At 44.5% G+C, this 25,920-nt stretch overlaps 1 protein-coding gene across 4 annotated transcripts in view; it reads left to right on the forward strand.

Moving 5' to 3' along the window:
* The window catches only part of LOC137518050 (protein split ends-like), an 87,579-nt gene extending 63,425 nt beyond the window's left edge, over nucleotides 1-24,154 (forward strand). For 3 of the 4 annotated variants that reach the window (XM_068235256.1, XM_068235254.1, XM_068235255.1), the window contains 4 exons: nucleotides 10,559-10,748; nucleotides 16,846-17,046; nucleotides 22,148-22,312; nucleotides 23,795-24,154. In XM_068235256.1, the coding sequence (XP_068091357.1) occupies nucleotides 10,559-10,748; nucleotides 16,846-17,046; nucleotides 22,148-22,312; nucleotides 23,795-23,976 (738 nt within the window). In that variant the 3' untranslated portion in view covers nucleotides 23,977-24,154. Of the gene's footprint in view, nucleotides 1-198; nucleotides 469-561; nucleotides 1,153-10,558; nucleotides 10,749-16,845; nucleotides 17,047-22,147; nucleotides 22,313-23,794 lie in introns of those variants that run through there. The other variant, XM_068235257.1, reaches the window with a different exon arrangement.
* The last annotated feature ends 1,766 nt before the right edge of the window (nucleotides 24,155-25,920 follow it).

The raw sequence follows: 25,920 nt of genomic DNA on the forward strand, positions 1-25,920 counted from the left end.
TTATAAGACTGATAAGAAGTCGTTCCAACTGTTGGATTGACGTATTATCAGTCTTATTAGCTTTTGGAACCATCGCCAATTTTTAATTTTTTTTTTAAACTTCTTTTCCAATAATAGCTGTTTAACAATTGTGCTGCGTAAAAGACCGCTGCTGACCGTGTGTATGAGGCTTAACATCATGTTCTGATTGCTCCATAGATGCCCAAATACCACCCCGCCGACACCGGGGTCGGCGTAGTCACGAGGAGTCCCACTCGGAGGAGTCTCCGGACCACCCACCTCCATTGGATTTGGCCGACCAAGCTGATCCCCCAGACCATCCAGAGGAGGATTATGGACCTCTACCACTTCGCCCTGAGCCCCCTCCAGCCCCCCAGGAACTAAGGCAAGATCTGCCACTCCCCCCACACCCCGAGGAACCCCAGCCAGTGCGAGCTGATGCCCCTCTCCAGCAACAAAGAGGCAGCAGTAAGTTTGGACATTATTACTACTTCTATTCACACTTGACATGCTTTGCATTTGTGTAATATAAGTGGATAATTATGTGTTTCTGTTTTACAGGACGTGCTAGAATGGAGCGCATTTTTCAGCAATTGCAAAATTTGATGGCCTCTTTACAGGAGGCCATGCTACAAAGTGACGCTGATTGAAGTGGATCCAAGATAAACTTTTACTCATTGCATAATTGTGTTCCTTTTATATAGTTTATAGGCCATTCCTCAAGCCTAATTTTTTTTTGGTTTTGTTTTAATACTCGAATTCTCTGTTAACTAAACAAGCCTCGCCCACAGCTTTTTAGAGTGCCTTGGCACTGTAGCAAGGGCTTATGGGAGCTCAGTCTGGGCAGGAGGAGGAGGAGGTTACTAGCCAGAGATTTCAGAGGCAGAGGGGAGGAGGAGAGGTGGGTGAATTTATCACATTACACACAGGCAAGCTGATAGCATCTCCAGCCCTCAGCCTGTGACAAACAGAACATGGCTGGCCTCATTGTATCACAGGAATAAATAATCATATACTGTTGAAGCGGTTTGCAGCTAGATTTGCTGGGTAAACTATCTAAACTTTAGAAAAGATATATAGACAAGTTACTTGTCAGAGTTAGTTTTTCAACTCGGATCTGCTTAAAAAAAAGTAAAAAAAAATTAAATAAAGTATTTTTGACATGTTCACTTTGTGTCTTCATTTTGTTTTTTGGATTGATTGTAGTTTTTGCAACTTGGCGTGGATTCAGTAAAGCTATTTTTGCTCTGCAGCTCATGTTACTGCCACTATTCACTTTATTCAATCCCCTAAAGTGACTATAACAAACATTTTGCCATGGTGAAAGTACAAATGACCCCAGTTCATTTGGGCCCAAAATGTGGCCATGCAGACATCATTCTAATACTGTATTAAAAAAGGCAATGTGACACCAGCAATATAGTAAGACTTTACACATACTGTATGCTTGCATGTGAAGATTTTTGATACACAATGCTTTGTCATTTTGAGGTCTGCATGCATCACTTTTTTTGGTTGAGAAATTTTTGGAAAAAATTACACAATGGAAAGGAGTATTACTGCCTATGATATACCATCCTACAGTAATGTATTTTTAACCTATACATATTAACATGTTCTTAAATGTTATTTGCATTATGAAGAAGGCACAGTAAACCAAAAAGAACTAGTCTGTGGAGTAGGTCCAAAAATCCACCGACTCCGACTCCTCAGTTTAGGATTCCACCGACTCCACGACTCCGACTCCTCTAATTTGCATATTACAATTTTGTTGATTAAAAGTATGTAACATGAAATTTGTCTCTTAACTGCCAACGCTTAGGAATTTTACAAGACAACTGAAGTGAGGAGGATATGTAGACTTCTATATTTATTCCCTTTAGACTAAAACTAGTCCTTGGTAAGAGTACTTGTAAAAGGTACAAACCGGAACAAAGAACATCTATCAGGCCCTAGGCAATGTAAGTGTGGGTACATGTAAGAATGATGTGCAGGTACTCTGCAGGGGAATGAGGAGATTGTAAACAGACAACACCTCTGTGTTCAATGTGCACAGCATTCTCAGTGGATTCCCTGCAGCTCTGTGGGGAGTGCATATGTAGAGTATAGTACTACTGTGTAACAAAGTAAACCTGAGACAGATGAAATTAAAGTTTTATACATACCTGGGGCTTCCTCCAGCCGCCTTCAGGATAATCAGTTCCTCGTTGTCCTCCTCCACTACCTGGATCTTCTGCTATGAGTCCAGGTACTTGAGCCAGTCAGGCGTAGTGCGCATGCACACACTCCGCCGCCAGGAGCATACTACACCTGTGCAGCACTATTGCGCAGGTGCAGAATGTTCCTGGCTGTGGGAGCGACATGCGGCCGGACAGCGCTGACTGGCTGAATTACCAGGACTCATAGCAGAAGATCCGGGTGGTGGAAGACAGTGAGGGACTGATTAGCCTGAAGGGGGCTGGAGGAAGCCCCAGGTATGTATAAAACTTTACTTTTCATCCGTCTCAGTTTCCCTTTAATTTGTAGTCACCAAACCAAATTTTAATAACATATCAAATTATTTGATTTCATCAGCAAAGGGAGTGCATACATTTGCATAAATCAGCATCAGTGCAGAATTATTTCCATCTCGTTGACCATCTCTATTAGTGACATGGCTACACATCAGGCTTTATACTTACAGTATAGATGTTATTTAGTATATATAAGAGATTCCTGTGTACACATCCTATATACAGTCACAATCAGATATGTATATCTGACTTTAAAAATACGGGGACTGCTTTATTGAAGCAGCACAAGTAACTAATTTTGATTGGTTTATTTCATTTTTGTAGACTAAGCACAGCTATTACTGTATATATACATTATTTTAAATGACTTATCTGAGAAATAGAACATTTTATCATATTTTCTATTTTAATTACAGTTACAAATTCATTAGGAGTCGGAGTCGGTGCATTTTTTCCCGACTCCGACTCCAGGCACCCAAAATTGCCCGACTCCACGACTCCGACTCCACGACTCCGACTCCACAGCCCTGGAACAGAAATAATTTATTAATAAACTGACGAATCAAATCATACTGTGATTTTGCAGCATCGGCCAGAATCACATTTTGGCACACTTGTGCATCGGCCAATCGGCCCAAGGCTACATTTTGGCCTTCGCCTACACGTGCCAGAATCACATCAAATCTTTCTGTGATTCTGCAGCATCGGCCAATCTGCCCAACATCACATTTTGGTGCTCTTGGGGCATCGGCCAATTGGGACAAATCTAAATTTTGTCCTTCGGCCCAAACTGCCCAACATTTCCTGGCCATTTCCATGAAATTCAGCCAAATCTGCATGGATCTGGCTCATGTGGTCGCTCATTAGCCTCCTATATTCAGTTTGTGCTTGTAGGAACTGGCGCGAGTGCCACCTAGCACTATTGTACTATTCCCGGGACTGTGCTGCTGGAGGTGGTGATGAAGGGCGGGAGGGTCCATCTCTTGGTGTGGAAGGTAGTGAGTGTTGTTCTGGTGATGTTGGAGAGGGAATCCCAAACGTCTCATCCGACTCATCAGACGTGCAGATGTAACTCAGCATCTTCAAATTCTGCTTCCTCCAAATTTGATAGCTCAACAGAAGGCCCCTCACCTATTAAGTTAATGAACAACATGTTAAGGTCATGTTTGTACAGATAAGAAGGCCATGTCTCAACATTTTAACACTCACCAGCTGATGTTTGCTCATCAAGTATGGGCTCCAAAACCAGCAGAACATCTTCTGGTTCAATGTCACCTATCAATACAATTACACCAGTTAGGGCCTGTATTCCAAAAATGCAGATTGCATGCAGATTTATTATTTTATAGCCCCATCTACACCATACGATTCTTGGTCCGATTCGATTCAAATCATTGATTCAATTCATTCCGACATGTTTGATCGGGATTCGATTCAATTTGCCCTTGTTTTGCAATGGCAAATTGAATCGAATCCCGAGCGGACATGTCAGATTTAATCAAATTGAATCAATGAATTGAATCAAATTGAATAGAATCGGACAAAGAATCGTATGGTGTAGATGGGGCTTTTCATCCAATTTTTTGTCAGATTCCATACATTGATTTGAGTATTCAATCCGACATGTCCTATTGGATTAGAGTCCATTTGTCATTGTTTTGCAATGGCAAATTGAATTGAATCCAATTACAATTGGACATGTCGGATTGTATAGAATCTAATCAATAGTTGCCATTGCAAAACAATCCCCATCTACACCATACGATTCTTTGTCCGATTCTCTTCAATTTGATACAATTCATTTCGATTAAATCCGACATGTCCGCTCGGGATTCGATTCAATTTTCCAATGCAAAACAATGGCAAATTGAATCGAATCCCGATCGGACATGTCGGATTGTATGGAATTGAATCAATTAATCCAAACAGACCAAAAATGGGATAGTGTAGATGGGGCGTTAAACACAGCCCCTGAACAAGCATGCAACAGATCATGTTTTGGTGACATTATTGTAAGTTCTGAGAAGATTAGCTGCATGCTTGTTTATGTTGAGAGTCAGATACTATTGTAGACAAATTAATCAGGAGGACAGCCGGGCAACTGGTATTGTTTAAAAAGAAGGTAAATATGGCATCCACCGTATCACTCTCACTTCAGTTCGCTTTGTTTCAAATATTTTTTTCAAAAACACTCACCAGTAGTTGCCGCTGCAGCTGATGCACCCTCAGCTGATTCTGTGACGACATCAGTGGGTTCCATGTCGGCCACACTCGCCCCAGATGCACCCTCACCTACATGAATATATAATAATGGGCAGCACGGTGGCGTAGTGGTTAGCTCTCTCGCCTTGCAGCACTGGGTCCCCGGTTCGAATCCCAGCCAGTGCACTATCTGCAAAGAGTTTGTATGTTCTCTCCGTGTCTGCGTGGGTTTCCTCCGGGCACTCTGGTTTCCTCCCACATTCCAAAAACATACGGATAAGTTAATTGGCTCCCCCTAAAATTGGCCCTAGACCACAGTACTTACACTACATAATATAGACATATGGCAATGGTAGGGATTAGATTGTGAGCTCCTTTGAGGGACAGTTAGTGACAAGATATATATATATATACACTGTACAGCGCTGCGTAATATGTCGGCGCTATATAAATACGAAATAATAATAATAATGGGAAGAGGGGAAGTAAAAAAAATCAGTATTCACGTAACAACTATAGTAAAACGTGTCAAACTTCATTTGTCATTAAAAATACAACAGCTTCATCAATTACCTGCTTGAGAAGAAGATAGTGAGCTTGGTAAGTCCGTGTCATAGCCCCCGGGGATGCCATACAGGGCCTCGGTTCTAAGGAATGGCTCCACCACATCCTCATATTCAGTCAACGGAAGCGACTGTGGCGGCCCACCACCTGTGCCAGTCCTTTTACAAATAATTAAACATAAATTTACACATGCACTGTTACATTACCGCACCAATGGTTGTTTTATAAAAAAAATATATATATATATATGCTGCATGATGGTTCCGGGTCTACAGTAACAACAATTCAAGGCATAGGAACGCTTTAGTGAATCGAGCTTAATGTATTTATTCATGAAAGCGCTGGGGAAATCACTATACAAAGCATTTTTGCAAGCGCTTTGCGATTTCCCTATACCTTCCACTGAGGCAAATCGCCCCAAAAATGGTACAGGCAGCACTTTGGTAAGCGGATCGGAATCGAACCGCTCATATGTGAACACTCTCATAGGGAATCATTGCACAATCGCTTTTAGAGCGATTTTGCAAATTGCCGGTGCTTAAAAAAAGGCGAAAATGCCCTCGGTGTGAACAAACCCTTAGGGCCCCATTCACACTTAAAAACGATAATGCAAACTCAAGCGTTTTGCGTTTTCGTGCGCTTTTTTTCCCCCTCCCAGCGCTCCACTGCGCCTTTCAGAGCAGTTTTGTAATTCTCTCCCTGACGCAAGTCAGGAAGTGAACTCTTTGACCCGGAAAATAATAAATACAATGTATTTATTCTTAAAAACGCGAATGCAATCACTGAACAATGTGATTTTGTGAGCTATTCCTATATCTTCCATTATAGCAAAAACGCCTCCAAAATGTTACAGGCAGCGCTTTGCTGAGCGGATCGGAAATGAATTGCTCAGCTGTGAACTCTCTCATAGGGAATCATTGCACAAGCATTTTGTGGGCGATTATAAAAATCGCCTGCGCTTGAAAAAAGGCTGAAAAACGCCCCTAGTGTGAACGGACCCTTAGGGTAGGAACACACTAGGCAGAATCGCGTATGCTGTTTCCATGTGGAAAACGCATATGCGATTCTGCCTAGTGTGTTCCTTACCCTCAGGGCATTTGTGCATTTTTAGTGTGTTTTCTGTGCATTTGCGTTTTTGAGGTTTTTTTCGCACATGCGTTTTTCTTGCGTGTTGCGTGCGTTTTAATGCATTTTTGGTTTGTATATACGTGTTGTATGTTTTTTTTTATGTGTTTTATGCAAATCACTAGGAAGTCAACAGGAAGCGGAAATACATCATCCAACTAGCACGGGAGTTCTGCACATGCGCAGAGGACCCAGACTAGATTAAATTAAAAAAAACATCCCCTGGGGGGGGGGGGGGGGGGGTGGTACTTACCTAGGGAGGGGGAAGCCCCTGGATCCTAAAGAGGCTTCCCTCGTCCTCTCCCATCCCAGAGATCCAGCACTGGAAGCCCCCAAACACTGGGGAGGTAAATATTTAGCTACCATGATCCAGCGCAGGCGCAGTAGCGGCTTTCCCATCAGGCTCAGGAGGAAATAGCCAAGCCTGGTCAGGTCCTCTCTAGGCTTAGGCTGAAATTCGGCTTCGGGTGATCCGGATAGTTACTATCCGGATTTCACCCAGTAATGCTGGGCGGGGGGGGGGTCAAGCTTACCTCTCTGACGTCTTCTTCGCTCGTCCCTCGGCACCTCCCATGATGCAGTCCACGGCGCGTCACGTGACTACAAACACTTCCTCCTTCAACCAGGAAGGAGGAAGTGTTTGTAATCACGTGACGGCGGATTAGAGCGCATCGTGGGAGGCGCCGAGGGACGAGCGAAGAAGATGTCAGAGAGGTAAGCTTGACCCCCCGCCCAGCCGGCACAGCATTACTGGGTGAAATCCGGATAGTAACTATCCGGATCACCCAAAGCCGAATTTCAGCCCATGCCTAGTCCTCTCTACTGTAGAGCAGACCCGATCAGGCTTAGATATTTCTGCTGAAGCCCATCAGAAAGCCACTACTTGCACCTGCGCTGGAACCCTGAACGTAAATATTGGGGCGCCTGCGCAGTGCTTGTTGGGGAATTTTTGGGGGAGCCAACGCTGGATTCCCGAGGCTACAGAGGACAGGGGAACCCTTATTAGCATGATGAGGCTTCCCGTTCCCGAGGTAATACCCCATAGGGGGCACTTTTTTTTGTGACAGGTGTACTTTAAAAGAGCCTTTCTTCTGGGATAACAGTCATGTAGACCATTTCCATAGAGTGTATGTACTATAAGTCTGTGCACTAATTAGTCCCCCCACCCCTTATATAACCTCTTTTACTGCCACCATGGAAAACTTTGTTGTCAAAATTCAACCTCTGTGCCTAAAGCTGATAGAACTTCCTCTTACCGTATATCTAAGCAGTAATAGGTAGGCCTTTAAGAGTCAAATGCAGCAATCACGAGACTGTCAAAAGGAGTCAAATTTAATTTCAATCGTTTTTATTGGATTTTGTAAGATAAAATGTTAACATAAATCTGCACAGACTGTATAGACATTGGCATATGGATAGGCTGTAGGAAAGGTTACAGTCGTGTACAGGATTTAACATCAATAACAATCATAACAGGAATAATAGGGATAAACATAATCAAGTATCAGAGGTATTGTCGACTGGCATACATAAAGCAACCAAAGGGTTGTGGTAGTTTAGGGCATTGCCTTCATTGAATTATGTAAAGATTAGTCATGGTGATTATAATTACCACAAAATGTCTCTTGCCCATTCACAGAACCAAAATTTTGGCTGGGCATGAGCCTATCTTGTTCTGATATTGTGGTTAGCTAATGCTACCTGTCTCCCAGTGGAGGCAGGAGTAGATATCTGGAAGGCCCGTCTAACAATAGATAAAGAAAGTAGTAAAGAAGGAAAGAGGGGGAAAAGGAGGGAAAGACGTGGGGATAGAAAGAGAAGTGGGGCAGAGTATGGGACGAGGAGAGAGTCAGCTGTTGCAAATCAGTCTGGGCAGTGAGGGCCAGGGCGGATTCGGGGTGTCAAACTGTGCCAATCCTAGCGCTATAGTCAGCCCCTAGTAAGTATTCCATGAAGGAAGACCAGATTTTGTTGAATTTAGTCATGTTATCTTCTAGTCTGGCACGCAATTTCTCGAAGAAGAGGATGCGGCTTAATCTGCTCTTCACCAAGTCGAAGGAGAGGAGACTAGAGTTCCATGCTGCTGCAATCGTCAGTTTAGTTGCTGTAAAGATATGATTTACCAACGTATTTTGCGATTTAGTAAGGTTTGGGTAAGGAAGGCCCAGTAAAGTATGGGTTGGGTTCCTAGGTATTGGTTGGTTGACTAGCGAGGAGGCCCAAGTACACACTCTTAGCCAGAGTCGGCGGACTTTAGTACATTTCCACCAAATATGGACCTGAGTTCCAGAAGCGTTACAGCCTCTGAAGCAGTTTGGGGATGTATTGCTTTTAAACTTGGCCAAACGGGAAGGGACCAAGTACCATCTAAAAAGTAGCTTATAGTTAACTTCGACTAGGTCGGCATTGATAGAAATTTTGGGGATATTAGTCCAAATGTCTGACAGATCTTCAGGATCGATTGAGATATTTAAATCTTTCTCCCAGTCAACTATATATTTGGGTTTGTGCTTGGATTGTGCATGGGATAATGCCTTATATATGGTTGAGACAGTGCCAGATGAAAGTGGATCTGTAGCGCAGATATGTTCAAATGGAGTTCTAGTTAGAGGGGAATCTGTGAGGGAGAGGTGGGATTTAACAAAGTGTGAAATCTGCATGTATCGGAATCGTTCAGTGGGGGGGAGTTGCTTATGCTCATGTAGGAAGGCTAAGGTTTTCATGCCTGCGTCTGAAGATAAGGCATAAACCGTAGTGAGGTGGGAGTTTACCCACCAGTGAAAGCTAGCTGGTGAGATTAAGGCTGCAGGGAAAGAGGGGTTCCCTAGGAAAGATGCTAGGGGCCTGTGGGGGGATAGTAAGTTTCCGGAGTATTTGCAGCTATCCCAGACAGATAGGGAATGTTTAATTATAGGGTTGGTGATTGTTGTCCTATCAGCTGGGGTGATCCAGAGGAGGTTAGAGGGTTTAAAGGGTTTAGAGGAGTCAAATTTAGCAATCAGAGGTGTCACTGTCCAACATTAACCTTATCAACCCCCAACTAATTTCTGTCATGCTTTGTTGGCGATCATCATTTATCTTAAAGCAAACCTGAACTGGAAATATTAACCTCCCTGGCGGTTTATTTATTTTGCCAGGGAGGCTGAAATGGGTTTTTTTTTAAATTAAAAAAAAAATATTTCATGCAGCCAACTGAAAGTTGGCTGCATGAAAACCCACTAGAGGGCGCTACGGAAGCGTACTTTCGATCGCCTCCGGCAATCAAAAGTAACAAGATAGGCCGCAATGAGCGGCCTATCTTGTTTCGCTTTCCTCGTCGCCATGGCGACGAGCGGAGTGACGTCATGGACGTCAGTCGACGTCCTGACGTCAGAGCCGCCCGATCCAGCCCCTAGCGCCGGCCGGAACTGTTTGTTCCGGCTGCGCTGGGCTCGGGCGGCTGGGGGGACCCTCTTTCGCCGCTGCACGCGGCGGATCGCCGCGGAGCGGCGGCGATCGGGCAGCACACGCGGCTGGCAAAGTGCCGGCTGCGTGTGCTGCTTTTTTCAGATTGCAAATCGGCCCAGCAGGGCCTGAGCGGCGACCTCCGGCGGCATACCCCGAGCTCAGCTCGGGATTACCGCCAAGGAGGTTAAGTCAAAATAAATATAAATGCATCATACTTACCTACCGTGTAGCCTACTCATCAATCTCTTTCTCCTATCCTGCATCCTGTTTGTCCACTGTGATCAATGGAATTTTCTGTTCTCTATTTTGAAAATGGTCATTACCGCATAACAGCTTCCTGGTCAGCAAACTGTAATATCGCTCATGTGAGTCATAGGAAACGTGGTTATTACCTTGCTCATCAGTTGCCCTTTCAGTTATAACTGACAGCAATTGATATATAATTGACGGCAACTGATATATTTCAGTTCTGACAAAATCTTGTCAGAAATGGAAGGAAAACTGAGCTTCTGAGAGGAATTGACGGTGAAGTAAGTACGCAATATTTATTTGCAAGTACATCATGTGTTTATTTTTTTTAAAAATTACTCTGTTCACTTTAAATTGATTGTGTTTCATGTTTAATTGGCTGTGTCGCCCTGTTATATTATAGAATATGCAAATTGTCAAGTACTTCAATATAAATGTCCTTTTATATTTATTTCCAGAAAATGCTGAAAGGGCGATACGATGATGGGAGCAGGGAGAAGAAGAGGCGTCTGCTGACCCACTTGAGGGGGCGGCTGGAAAACAAATTTCAGCACATACGGTCTGTAAAAAAATTACAGACAATGTGGAGCGATTTTAAATCAAAAACTCCAGGTGCGGTGCAGCAAGTGAGGCGGGAATTGAGAAGATGTAAGTAAGAACTATACTTGGATGTATTAAATGTCTTTTTAAAGTATTGACTCTTGATGTTTTTCTTGTTTTATAGGCAGCCTCACAACTTAGAATTCACATGGATTTTTTGTCAATTTCGCACCATTTTTGGCATATTATAACTTCCACCTTGAGGATATAATGTTTTCTGTATAGCGTTCGAACAATGTATTGGACAACATGAAGGAAAAATGCATTGTGTTGGGATTTTCAAACCCACTCAACCAAAGGCCTACATTTTTGGAGACACCTTTGGCAGCACTTGCACATTTTTATTTATTTATTTTAGTATTTATATAGCGCCGACATTACGCAGCTCTGTACAGAGTATATAGTCTTGTCACTAACTGTCCCTCAGAGGGGCTCACAATCTAGTCCCTACTAGTTACGCTCCAATCTAGTCCTGCCTTGTACCTGTCTGAATGCTTGCTATCGCAAAGGCAGCGCAACATCGCACTGCGCTGCCATTGGGCTTGATTCACAAAGCGGTGCTAACAGTTAGCACGCTGGTGAAAAGCCCATTATCACGCCTAAACTCAGTTTAGGCGTGATAAAAATAAACTCGTGCGCAAAGTTTGTTTTTTCAAAACTGTACGCGCGCAGCGCCATTAAACCCTATGCGACTTTGCGCACTCAATGGCGCAATTGGGTGCGAGACTTTGCGCGCGATCAGCAGCACAAAGCGGTGCTAACTCGAGCTAGTGCAAAGGTTAGCATGCCTAAAAGTTTTTAGGCGTGCTAACTGGGTTAGCACCGCTTTGTGAATCAAGCCTTTTGTGTCTTATTTGTAGCGGCATCGGAAGCCCAGAGCTGCAGTTGCTCTGGGCAACCTGTGTAGCCTCTTCCATTATTCCGCTACCAGCCTTGTTGCTCTGGGTGGTCAAAGTTTAACCCCCAAGCATTTTACTTGTGATTTGTAAACAGACAGTATTGCTTATGCACACAAGCATTACAGGAAGCCAATTAACTTATCTGTATGTTTTTGGAATGTGGGAGGAAACTGGAGTGCCCGGAGTAAACCCACATAGACAGAAAGTCTCAATGTGCTTGCCACATCTTAGTTTTTGTCCAGTTTCTTAATTCAAAACCAATCCAGCAACTACAGACTTGATGTTTTCTTTCTACTCTCATAAAGGTCACCTCTATGGAGTACATTGCAGTTTTTTGTGTAATTATTATGGACAGATAATCCAGTCTCTTGTGTGGAACAGTGAAACTCCTTCTGTGTTAAAGTGAACCTTAACTGTCCTCAAAAAAAAAGTTTCACTTTCCTGGAGCTTCCCCAAGCCCCCTGCAGCCATCCTGTGCAGGCGCAGCAAGAGAAACCTCGTACTGCACCTGCACAGGATGCACTTGACGACGGGAACGCGTACAAGGAGACGCGTGGACAGGGAAAACTAAACTAATTTGCGGCGGGGGAACGGAGGATCATAGAAGACCGGCAAAGGCACAAGGCGGCTGCAGGGGGTTGGGGAAGCCCCAGGTAAGTAAAACTTTTTTTTTTTAAGGACGGTTAAGGTTCACTTCAGGTTTGAACTCTGGGCTGCCACCCTGATGAAGGCCCTTGTTGACCGGTCTCTAAGTTTTAGTGGGCGGCCCTCTCTCGGCTGGTTTGCTAATGAACCACCATGTTCTATCCATTGCATTTAAAGGGACACTTAAGTCAAACAAAAAAAATGAGTTTTACTCACCTAGGGCTTCCAATAGCCCCCTGCAGCTGTCCGGTGCCCTCGCCGTCTCCCTCCGATCCTCCTGGCCCCACCGGCAGCCACTTCCTGTTTCGGTGACAGGAGCTGACAGGCTGGGGGCGCGAGTGATTCTTCGCGTTCCCAGACACATTAGCACCCTCTATGCTGCTATATGGTATATGATATATGCTATAGCAGCATAGATGGCGCTATTGTGGCCAGGAACGTGAAGAATCACTCACGTCCCCAGCCTGTCAGCTCCTGTCACCGAAACAGGAAGTGGCTGCCGGTGAGGCCAGGAGGATTGGAGGAAGACGGTGAGAGCACCGGACAGCTGCAGGGGGCTATTGAAAGCCCTAGGTGAGTAAAGCTCATTTTTTTTTGTTTGACTTAAGTGTCCCTTTAATGGTGCTCTATGGTGGATATTTGCAAGAGCTTTGACAATGACTTGATCTTCTCATTAAGTGATTGGCTGTTCGGTTACCTTTTACCACTCCCTCTGCGTGAATGCAAGAATACATTTCAATGTTATGTCCTCTTTTGGGAATATTCCCAAAGTGTAAGTTTAAAAATTGGACTGATTAGTATTGCCTGCACATTAATCAGTAGAATTTGTAGGTAGCAGGTTATATTCACAAGAATAAACATCTTGTGTTTATTTAATTGTAGCAGGAGAAGAATGTAAACATTCCCTGGCAGTGCTGAAACTCCTAAGTATCTAGAACAGCAGACAGCTCACAAATAATCTCTGGATATATTACATATATACAAATATATTAATACTGTAGCGATGAATAAAATGCAATGGCAGCTTTTACAGCAAATAAACTATACTTTGGGAGCTTTTAATTTCTAAATGAATAATAATACTTGTGCGCAAAAGCAAATATGATAACTCTATGGGTTACAAAATGTAGGAAAACACATTTTTATTGAATATTATGTCAAGAGTTTAACACCTCTTTAAACTAACTGTATATGTTTGTAACAAGAAAAAGAGAAGAGATCGAGAGCCCCCAATGGTGTATTATCGTTTGGTATAAGGCACAATTATGGAAAAGAAGAGTTTATACTCACAAGTATGGGTTGCCAATAGGGGCAACCACTTCGATCGCAGGCGAGGAGATTAGACCTGTCCTCGCTCAGGTTAAGAAAGTCGCTCTCCGTAGAAGAAAAAACGAGGGGTGTCAACACCCATCCACCAGGTGGATCAAAATGTACTCAAAAGTAAGGAGGCGCCAGAAGAATAAAAGGAGGATCAGATTTAAAAAGTTAAAATTGTAGGTGGCAATGGTGGACTTGCTCACCTCACAAAGAGCACAAGCACTGGTTCAGTGTAATAAAATTATACAATTTAATTATTACTCCTTATCAGAAAATCACACAGGCAGGAGCAACCGTAGTGCTACGCAGATACGTATGGCGCCTCCGCTGCGGCGGAGGCGCCATACGTATCTGCGTAGCACTACGGTTGCTCCTGCCTGTGTGATTTTTGTTGCCTGAGGAAGCGGACTTGAGATCCGTGAAACGCGTTGCAATTTTGTTTTTTCTGATAAGGAGTAATAATTAAATTGTATAATTTTATTACACTGAACCAGTGCTTGTGCTCTTTGTGAGGTGAGCAAGTCCACCATTGCCACCTACAATTTTAACTTTTTAAATCTGATCCTCCTTTTATTCTTCTGGCGCCTCCTTACTTTTGAGAACTGTATATGTTTGATAGTGTCTATCAGTGTTAGTTCTGTTCTTATTCCACCATGCAATGAATTCTTCTTTTGCCAAATATCCCCCCCCCCCCCCCCCCCCAAAAAAAAAGAAATCCCAGTAATTACCTTTGAACCAAATTATTGGACTTGTTTAAATACCTCTGGCAAAATTGACGTTCTGAAGTTCTATCGTGACACAATGTACATGCAATGGTGGCACATGCAGCGCTGCACATCTTAAAGTTGTTACAATAACTTTTGTATACAACGTGTGATTCTACATGTGAAGACAGTACACATAGGATTCCTTTGTCATCAACACCCTAATACAGTTGAAGTTGGCGCAATATCCCACGTACACCATCTGCAGTAAAGTGTTCTTGCATATACAGTGGGATTCGAAAGTTTGGGCAACCTTGTTAATCGTCATGATTTTCCTGTATAAATTGTTAGTTGTTACAATCAAAATGTCAGTTAAATATATCATATAGGAGACACACACAGTGATATCTGAGAAGTGAAATGAAGTTTATTGGATTTACAGAAAGTGTGCAATAATTGTTTAAACAAAATTAGGCAGGTGCATACATTTGGACACTACAAAAAAGAAATGAAATCATTATTTAGTAGATCCTCCTTTTGCAGAAATTACAGCCTCTAAACCAGGGGTCTCAAACTCGCGGCCCGCGGGCCATTTGCGGCCCTTGATACAATATTTTGTGGCCCACGCCGGCAAAAGCTTCCTTATAGTTCGCTTCAGTGCTCCCAAGTAATCCGCTGCATCCCTGCCGCTAAACGAGGGCTGCAGAGCCCCCAAATCGCCCGGGGGGCAATCCGCGGGCATTTCCTGGAAGGGGCAGAGCTTTCAGCTTCAGCTCTGCCCCTCCTGACATCAATCGCGGCGCATCGCTGCCTCTGCCCGCCCCTCTCACTCTTCCTTCACAGAGTGGGGCGGGGAGAGGCGGTGATGCACCGCGATTGACGTCAGGAGGGGCAGAGCTGAAGCTGAAAGCTCTGCCCCTTCCAAGAAATGCCGGCCAGATTGCCCCCCGGCGATTTGGGGGCTCTGCAGCCCTCGTTTTGCGGCTGGGACACGGCGGGTTACCTGTAATGGGAGCACTGAAGCGAACTATAAGGTAAAATATGCAACATAGTTCGCTTCAGTGTGAATTTGATTTTGAAATAAAAATCAATGTGGGGGGGGGGGGGGGATAGCTGCTGATCGACCTTTTTTGTGAAATCCCTTATGCGGCCCAGCCTCATCCTGACTTTGCCTCCTGCGGCCCCCAGGTAAATTGAGTTTGAGACTCCTGCTCTAAACGCTTCCTGTAGGTTCCAATGAGAGTCTGGATTCTGGTGGAAGGTATTTTGGACCATTCCTCTTTACAAAACATGTTCTGTCCAGTTCATTCAGGTTTGATGGCTTCCGAGCATGGACAGCTCTCTTTAACTCACACCACAGATTTTCAATTATATTCAGGTCTGAGATGGCCATTCCAGAACGTTGTACTTGTTCCTCTGCATGAATGCCTTAGTGGATTTTGAGCAGTGTTTACGGTCGTTGTCTTGTTGAAAGATCCAGCCCCGACTCAGCTTCAGCTTTGTCACTGATTCCTGGACATTGGTCTCCAGAATATGCTGATACTGAGTGGAATCCATGCGTCCCTTAACTTTGACAAGATTCCCAGACCCTGCACTGGCCACACAGCCCCACAGCATCATGGAACCACCACCATATTTTACTGTAGGTAGCAGGTGTTTTTCCTGGAATGCTGTGTTGTTTTTCCTCCATGCATCACGCCCCTTGTTATGCCCAAATAACTCTATTTTACTTTCAGCAGTCCACAGCACCTTATTCCAAAATGAAGCTGGCTTGTCCAAATGTGCTTTAGCATACCTCAAGCATCTCTGTTAGAGCTGTGGGCAGAGAAAAGTCTTCCTCTGCATACAGCATCTCCTTGTGTAAAGTGTGCCAAATGGTTGAACGATGCACAGTGACTCCATCTGCAGCAAGATGGTGTTGTAGGTCTTTGGTGCTAGTCTGTGGGTTGACTCTGACTGTTCTCACCATTCGTCGCTTCTGTCTATCCAAGATTTTTCTTGGTCTGCCATTTCGAGCCTTAACTTGAACTGAGCCTGTGGTCTTCCATTTCCACAATATATTCCTAACTGTGGAAACAGACAGGTGAAATCTCTGAAACAGCTTTCTGTATCCTTCCCCTAAACCATGATGGAGAGTTGTTTTAAGACCTCCATGTTGCTACTCTTCAGAGAAATTTAAAAGAGGGGGAGACTTACAATTGACCGCCTTAAATACTCTTTCTCATAATTGGATACACCAGTGTATGTAGGTCAGGGAGTCACTGAGCTTACCAGGCCAATTTGAGTTCCAATCATTAGTTCTAAAGGTTTTGGAATCAATAAAATGACAAAATATGCACCTGCCTAATTTTATCTAAACAATTATTGCGCACTTTCTGTACATCCAATAAACTTCATTTCACTTCTAAAATATCACTGTGTGTGTCTCTTATATGATATATTTAAATTACATTTTTTATCATAACAACAAACGATTTATACAGGAAAATCATGATGATTAACAACATTGCCCAAACTTTCACATCCCACTGTATTTTACAGTTTAATATTAATTGATAACATTCTCACATTCTTTTCCAGCTGAGCGTCGCAGGCGATACCAGCAGGAGCAGGCATGGTCCTCCTCAGCTCCACCTCCATCCCTGACTCCCAAGCAAGATCTGCCACCTCCTGACTCAGAAGCTTTGCCTGACTCCCCACCCCATCTGCAGCCACGAGGACCTGCTCCCGCTTCCGCCCCCACTCCCGGGAGAAGCAGGCACCGTAGCCTATCTGCTGCATGTAAGTATTTTTTCTGGATGTTGTAATTTGTGGTTGCTACTAGTTACCGTCAGCACTAGTGATCAAATGAACGCACGTCGTCTCTTATCAGCGTTGACATTCACACAGCTGTAGCAGATCGATGTAGACCATGGCGCTCACATGCACTTTAAAGTGAATGGGAACCGCATTTAAAAAAAAAATGAAGCAAATACTTACCTAAGGAGAGGGAAGGCTCTGGGTCGTATAGAGCCTTCCGTCTCCTCTCTCGGTGCCCTCTATCCTGTGCTGGCTCCCCCCCCCCCATCTCAATCCCCCAGCGAAAGGGTATTTGGAAGTGTTCGGGAGCCGTGTCCTCCTGAAGACGTGCGGCTCCATACTGCACAGGCGTGAGCGTGCAAGAGAGCGTGCTTGCGCAGGTGCAGTACAGGGCCGCCCTTCTTCAGGAGCACTCGGGCTCCCTGAAGACCTCTGAAGCCTCCTTCGGCCGGGTAAAGCAGTATTTGACTAAATTAGTCAAATACTGCTACCGGGCGAGCCAGCACTGGAACGAGGGGACCAGGAGAGGAGCCGGAAGGCTCTATAGGACCCAGAGCCTTCCCTCTCCTTGGGTAAGTATCTGTCTCATTTTTTTAAATGCGGTTCTGATTCACTTTAAGTAATTTATTGGCTTCAATCAGAATTACAAGGTTTTCATGTTGTCAGCACTCTTTGTTACAGCAGCAAAGCAAGACTATGAATTTCATTACAGATCTTGCATGTGTTTCAGAAAAGTCAGCACTGCTAAGCTGAACTACATTCCATCAGAAGTAAGCTAAACTAGGCTACAGTGCAAGGCAAAGTAAAAGATTAAAGTGAAGTGCCCATAAAACTATGGACCGATCTTATATACAGAAAAACCTCTAGCTTCACAAGGGTTAATTAGTCACATCCCACTGTAGGTGGGCCATGGGTGTGTTGTGGATGTCAATCGCTTTATGAGCTTTCTGTTGGCTTTCATGATCCAGTGATTGACAGACCATACATTGTGCAGGTGCGGAAGCTCAAGACCAAACTGGGAGCTTTCTTTGTCCTCTGGTGGCTGGATAATGTACTGGTTAAAAGGAACCCGAGGTGAGAGGGATGTGGTGGCTGCCATATTTATTTCCTCGTAAACAATGCCAGTTGCCTGGCAGCTCTGTTGATCTTCTGGCATAAGTAGTGTCTGAGTCAAAACCCTGGAACAAGCACATGGCTAATCCAGCAAAAACTGAGTCAGCTGAGTCAGAGTACCTGATCTGCCGCATGCTTGTTCAGGGTCTATGGCTAAAAGTAGTAGAGACACAGGATCAGGAGGACTGCCAGGCAACTGGTATTGTTTAAAAGGAAGTAAATATGGCTGCCTCCATATCCCTCCCACCTCGGGTTCCCTTTAACCACTTGCCGACCGCGCACTCATACCGCGCGTCGGCAAAGTGGCAGCTGCAGGACCAGCGACGCAGTATTGCGTCGCCAGCTGCAGGCTGATTAATCAGGAAGCAGCCGCTCGGGCGAGCGGCTGCTTCCTGTCAATTCACGGCGGGGGGCTCCGTGAATAGCCTGCGGGCCACCGATGGCGGCTCGCAGGCTAAATGTAAACACAAGCGGAAATAATCCGCTTTGTTTACATTTGTACGGCGCTGCTGCGCAGTAGCGCCGTAAGGCAGATCGGCGATCCCCGGCCAATCAGCGGCCGGGGATCGCCGCCATGTGACAGGGGACGTCCCGTCACTGGCTGCACAGGACGGATAGCGTCCTGTGCAGCCCTGATCTCCGGGGGGGGAGCAGGTAGGAGAGGGAGGGGGGAATTTCGCCGCGGAGGGGGGCTTTGAGCTGCCCCCCCCCGCCAGCCACATGCAGGCATGAGAGATCGGACCCCCCCAGCACATCATCCCCCTAGTGGGGAAAAAAGGGGGGTGATCTGATCTCTCTGCCTGCTACATGATCTGTGCTGGGGGCTGCAGAGCCCACCCAGCACAGATCACTCAGCACAGCGCTGGTCCTTAAGGGGGGGTAAAGGGTGGGTCCTCAAGTGGTTAAAGTGGCACTTAAGTCAGTTAAAAAAAATGAGTTTTACTTACCTGGGGCTTCCCTCAGCCCCCTGCAGCTGATCGGTGCCCACGTAGAGTTGCTCCGATCCTCCTGGACCCACCGGCGGCCACTTCCGGTTTCGCCATCACCGGCCGTCAGGCTGGGAACGCGAGTGATTCTTCGCGTCCCCAGCTACAATAGCACCCCCTATACTGCTGTTGCGGCCTTCCTTGCCTCGGTGACGGCGAAACCGAAAGTGGCCATCGGTGGGTCCAGGAGGATCGGAGCGACTCTACGTGGGCACCGATCAGCTGCAGGGGGCTGAGGGAAGCAACAGGTGAGTAAAACTCATTTTTTTTATCTGACTTAAGGGTCGCTTTAAAGAGGAACTGTAACGACAAAACGGCCCCTGGGGGGTACTCACCTCGGGTGGGGGAAGCCTCAGGATCCTAATGAGGCTTCCCACGCCGTCCTGCGTCCCTCGGGGGTCTCGCTGTAGCCCTCCGTACAGCCGTGACGCAATATTTACCTTCCTGGCTCCTGCGCAGGCGCTCTGATGGCTGTCGGCGCCGAAGTAGGCGGAAATACCCGATCTCCGTCGGGTCTGCTCTACTGCGCAGGCGCAAGTTTCCGGCGCCTGCGCAGTAGAGCGGACCCGACGGAGATCGGGTATTTCCGTCTATTTCCGTGCCGAAAGTCGCCACAGCGCCCCCGCTGGAGCCAGCAAAGGTAAATATTGAAGCTACAGTCGGCTCTGTCGCCGGCTGTTCGGAGGGCTGCAGCGAGACCCCCGTGGGACAGAGGACGGCGTGGGAAGCCTCATTAGGATCCGGAGGCTTCCCCCACCCGAGGTGAGTACCCCCCAGGGGAGGTTTTTGTTGTTACAGAGTCTCTTTAAGGACTCTGCCTTTGACATGGGAGACCAGGGTTTGAATCCTGGCTAGGATCAGTACCTATTCAGTAAGAAGTGTTTGGGCAAGACTCCCTAACACTACAGGGTGGCCCCTTGAGCACACCCTTAGTGGCTGCAGCTCTTGAGCACTTTGAGTCCAACAGGAGAAAAGCGCTATACAAATGTTAGGATTATTATTACTCTGATGTCTTAGAATCGTTGTTTTAGACTGCAAAAGAATGAAAATGTTTACCATTCTAGTCCCAGGCAGTGCCTGGCAGTCTGGACCTTGAGTAGATAAGGTCCTAGCTGACCTTTCTACAAAGCAAGATGTTTAGTATAGTTATGTTATCTAGAATCAGACTTAAAGAGCACCTCTGGCCAAAAAAAGGTTTGAATTGCAATACATATACGTAATCTATGCACTGTGTACAGTTAGATGAGCATATAAAGTTTACAGCTGGTACATCGTAGTGGACAGACTCACATTTATATCTGTAGTAGCACTTCCTTTTTTTTCTTCATGCTGAAGCCTTGCGAGTACACCCTCAGCATTGTGTCCTCCCCTCCTGCCTGGTTCCCTCCCCTGCCCCTCCCTCCCCTGCTCTCTGCCTGCCTGGATCAAATTACTTCTCTTATCACAGTGTGTAATGCTAGGTACACACTATACAATTTTCTGGCAGCTATACCTGCCAGATTGATTATTTCCAACATGTCCGATCTGAATTCGATTTTAATTTCGAGCGATTTTTCGATCGCTGTTTTTGTCATTGTTTTTTCCATCTTTTCGATCAATTTTCATAGAACTGAACAAAAATCGATCGAAAAAAATAAATAAAAACTATCGGAAAATATCGTTTGGCGTCAAGTCAATTGGCATCAAGTCCTGGGGGTACTGGCGGGATTTTGCAGATTGTGCGCCGATACGCGCGCATTTCCGCTTGAATGACGATCACCACTAGGAGACTGTTATGTACAATGTACAGCGATGCGTACTAAGGCAGCACTGTACGGGGGACAGCCGTGTGACACAGATGTCACCTCTGGAGGCACAAGAGCGAACAGCTGTCATAGGCTGATGCCTATGACAGTCGACCGTTGTGATTGGCTGGCAGGGGGAGGGAGGGTAATAAAAATTAAGAAAATGTATTTAAAAATAAAACAAATATTTAAAAAAAAATAAACAAACATCCCAGAAAGCTCTGTTGGTGGGCAGAAAAGGGGGGGGGGGGATCACTTGAGTGCTGAGTTGTACGGCCCTGCAGCAAGGCCTTAAAGCTGCAGTGGCCTAAATTATAAAAAATAGCCTGCTCACTAGGGGGGTGTAAGCCTACGGTCCTCAATTGGTTAAAGTGAGTTAACACTTAAAACACTTACTGATTGACATGTGGTGATAAGTTTTCACCTGCCTTATTATCACTAGTATGATCTTAGTGAATCGTGGCCTTTGTCATTGTTGAAGTTCATTATGGTTCTTATTTTTGTACCGGGTTAAAAAGTGGTCAGTCAGAAACTTGAGCCTGTCAGAACCTGCCTGTCCTCAAAGCCGACCACAAACGTTTTAAATGTATGATGAACACGCTTAACTTTACATAAAGTTGCTTAAAGGGACTCCGAGCAGTGCAGAAACTATGGAAAGATGCATATCATTTTAAAGCTCTCTTTCTCCTCTTTCCAATGATATATAAACTGCCGCCCTACGCCTTTTAGTTTTTGCTATTTTCGCGATTGAAATTGCTGCGGCCGCGATTTCGATCGCGAAAATAGAGAAAACTAAAAGGCGTAGAGCGACGATTTAGGTGTCGCCAGAAAGAGGAGAAAGAGAGCTCTGCTGAATGGAGCTGCTGACTTTGAGAAAAAGTCGCCCTGTGTAATACAATGTAACTATGGAAAGATGGATATAATTTTAAAGCTCTCTTTCTCCTCTTTCTGACGACACCTAAATCGTCGCCCTACGCCTTTTAGTTTTCTCTATTTTCGCGATCGAAATCGCAGCTGCGGCAATTTCAATCGCGAAAATAGCAAAAACTAAAAGGCGTAGGGCGGTGGTTTATATATCATTGGAAAAAGGAGAAAGAGAGCTTTAAAATGATATGCATCTTTCCATAGTTTCTGCACTGCTCGGAGTCCCTTTAAGGTTCATGTGAAGTGCAACAATATATTTATCTATCTATTTCACAGCTGCTGATATGACAGTTACAGATCAGCTTGTGGTCCAGCTGACGGAGAAGGTTCAGGAACTGTCTGTCGCAGTTCGACATCTGGAGCAGCAGCAGCGGTTGGAGACGCGATTAGAGGAGCAGCAGGCTCAGTTTGAGCAGCGGATGGCTGCAGTCGAGGCAGAAGGTGAGGTCCAGAGACAGATAGTACTGGCATACATGGAGGAGGTGTTGCAGCTACATGCATCCTTTGCCCAGCTGGGAAATAGACAATAAAATGTGTCCTATTTAGCGGTGATACCAAAGGCTCTCTTGATGGTGTCCTGCTAAAGCCCATCCCTTGTTGTGATTTGGGATATGCTTTGTGATGCACCTGCATTGAATTCATCTGTAATTTGTAGTCTTGTTTCCCTACTGTTGCTGTGGACTATGCGTGCTGCCCGCCTTTCACCTTTCTCGTTCAACCAGTTTAGTCCTTTTCGCTTGAAGTTTTTTTTCCTGACTGCCACTCTAAACACCCGAGATACTGTTAGGAGAGAAAATCCTAAAAAAAAAGTTGTTTCAGAGATGCTACCACCCGTTTTTCTTGCACCGACCATCATCCCTCATTCAAAGCCAGTCAAAGGACAACTGACAGGAGAGGTGTATGGAGGCTGCCATGTTTATTTCTTTATAAGTAATACCAGTTGCCTAACTATCTTGCTGATCTTCTCCCTCTAATACTTTAAGCCAAAGACCCTGAACGAGCATGCAGCAGATCAGGTGTTTCTGACATTATTCTGACAAGATTATCTGCATGCTTGTTTCAGGTGTGTGATTCAGACACTACTGCAGCCAAATAGACCAGCAGGGCTGCCAGTCAACTGTGTTTAAGAGGAAATAAATATGGCAGCCTCCATATTCTTCACACTACAGTTCTTCTTTAAAGCGGACTTGAAGATAAGCAACAGCATAATAACCTTTAAAGAAAATAATTTTTTGTTACAGCCTACAGAACTTCCCCAGGGATGCTGCAGTATGGTTGCTTACTGGTTTGCTGGGAGAAAAGAAAGGATTAACCTCCTGTGTTTACATATTAGCTCAGAATTCGTCAGAGAGCTGATAGCTGAAATTACACTGGCTCATTACTTGCAGATAAGGTAGAATTACATAGGGACATGGTGGATTCATCTGTGTTTTCCTTCTCTACTGTGCAATAATTCAGGTCCACTTTAAAGTGATTTATTATATCAGAAGTTTACTATACCAGAAATTGTTTTGAAAATAACCCAGCATGCCCAGGTACATTCTATGCTGCAAAGGGGCATCTCTTTCCTCCCATTGGAGGTACAATACAAACACTTGCACATTTGGGAAACTACAAGGTTAAGTATACCTTAGGACTGCATAACCAGGCTGGACAAATCGCTGGTACAGTATGCAGGACTCCTTAAAGATTACAGTCATCACTCAATAAGGGTAGACACTCACTTCCTGTGAGCGGCTCCGATACCTCAGTGGGTGGGACTTGCAGCATGTGTCCTGCCAAACTTTCAACTTTTTATTTGGTGCAATCATGAAGCCATCTTCAAAATGCAGCCAATCATGATATTCCAATCGCATCTGTAATGTGAGTGACTCCGACACAACCGCATGCTGGACTTGGCACTCTCCTCTCCACTCTCCATAGTTTTGCAGCAAGTAGGTACCGTTCTGATCTGCACTACAAGAGAAAGTAGCCGCCGGTACTGCACTCCAAAGGCTTCCAGGAGCATCATTACTAACAAGAGAATAGATACCCGGGTGTGCCTACAATCCCGTGGGAGGAATTTGACGATACGTTTATCAGTGGTTGCAAGGTGGAAGTGGTAACACTGCATCCTCTTTTGTTTACATTCACATTATTTCTTATTTTCCCCAGAATGTTTATTTATACACTTCTGTATCAGAGTTTAATATAAAAATGTTATACCATTCTATTTATAGTTTTTAACCTGTTTAATTTGTTATTGTTTTTATTCATATGGCAATAAAAAAGTGTCTTCCAAAATACTGTTGTCCATGAAATTATTCCTTGGTAATGGTAACAATTTAGCATTTACAGTGGTGTGAAAAACTATTTGCCCCCTTCCTGATTTCTTATTCTTTTGCATGTTTGTCACACTTAAATGTTTCTGCTCATCAAAAAACGTTAACCATTAGTTAAAGATGACATAATTGAACACAAAATGCAGTTTTAAATGATGGTTTTTATTATTTAGTGAGAAAAAAAAACTCAAAACCTACATGGCCCTGTGTGAAAAAGAAATTGCCCCCTGAACCTAATAACTGGTTGCATGTGAAAAGAAATGCTTGCTAGTATCTTTGTCTAGATTGTTCAAATAAGCCACCCTTAGCAGCAAGAACTGCAATCAAGCGTTTGCGATAACTTGCAACAAGTCTTTTACAGCGCTCTGGAGGAATTTTGGCCCACTCATCTTTGCAGAATTGTTGTAATTCAGCTTTGAGGGTTTTCTTGCATGAACTGCCTTTTTAAGGTCATGCCACAAGATCTCAATAGGATTCAGGTCAGGGCTTTGACTAGTCTTCATTTTGTTGAAAGTCTTCATTTTGTTTTTCTTCAGCCATTCAGAGGTGGATTTGCTGGTGTCTTTTGGATCATTGTCCTGCTGCAGCACCCAAGATCGCTTCAGCTTGAGTTGACGAACAGATGGCCGGACATTCTCCTTCAGGATTTTTTGGTAGACAGTAGAATTCATGGTTCCATCTATCACAGCAAGCCTTCCAGGTCCTGAAGCAGCAAAACAACACCAGACCATCACACTACCACCACCATATTTTACTGTTGGTATGATGTTCTTTTGCTGAAATGCTGTGTTACTTCTACGACAGATTTAACAGGACACGCACCTTCCAAAAAGTTCAACTTTTGTCTCGGCGGTCCACAAGGTATTTTCCCACAAGTCTTGGCAATCATTGAGATGTTTTTTTAGCAGAATTGAGACGAGCCTTAATGTTCTTTTTGCTTAAAAGTGGTTTGCGCCTTGGATATCTGCCATGCAGGCCGTTTTTGCCCAGTCTCTTTCTTATGGTGGAGTTGTGAACACTGACATTAATTGAGGCAAGTGAGGCCTGCAGTTCTTTAGATGTTGTCCTGGGGTCTATTGTGGCCTCTCGGATGAGTTTTCTCTGCGCTCTTGGGGTAATTTTGGTCGGCCAGCCACTCCTGGGAAGGTTCATCATTGTTCCATGTTTTTGCCATTTGTGGATAATGGCTCTCACTGTGGTTCGCTGGAGTCCCAAAGCTTTAGAAATGGCTTTATAACCTTTACCAGACTGATAGATCTCAATTACAGTACTTTTGTTCTCATTTGTTCCTGAATTTCTTTGGATCTTGGCATGATGTCTAGCTTTTGAGGTGCTTTTGGTCTACTTCTCTGTGTCAGATAGCTCCTATTTAAGTGATTTCTTGATTGAAACAGGTGTGGCAGTAATCAGGCCTGGGGGTGACTACAGAAATTGAACTCAGGTTATTTTTTAACAAGGGGGGCAATCACTTTTTCACACAGGGCCATGTAGGTTTTGAGTTTTTTTTTCCTCACTAAATAATAAAAACCATCATTTAAAACTGCATTTTGTGTTCAATTATGTTATCTTTGACTAATAGTTAATGGTTTTTGATGAGCAGAAACATTAAAGTGTGACAAACATGCAAAAGAATAAGAAATCAGGAAGGGGGCAAATAGTTTTTCACACAACTGTATATGTAATGGCAAAAACCAAAGAGTCAAGTGGCAGCACAGTAGTGAAACGGGA

Source organism: Hyperolius riggenbachi, chromosome 5, assembly GCF_040937935.1.
Source record: "Hyperolius riggenbachi isolate aHypRig1 chromosome 5, aHypRig1.pri, whole genome shotgun sequence".
Taxonomy (NCBI): Eukaryota; Metazoa; Chordata; class Amphibia; order Anura; family Hyperoliidae; genus Hyperolius; species Hyperolius riggenbachi.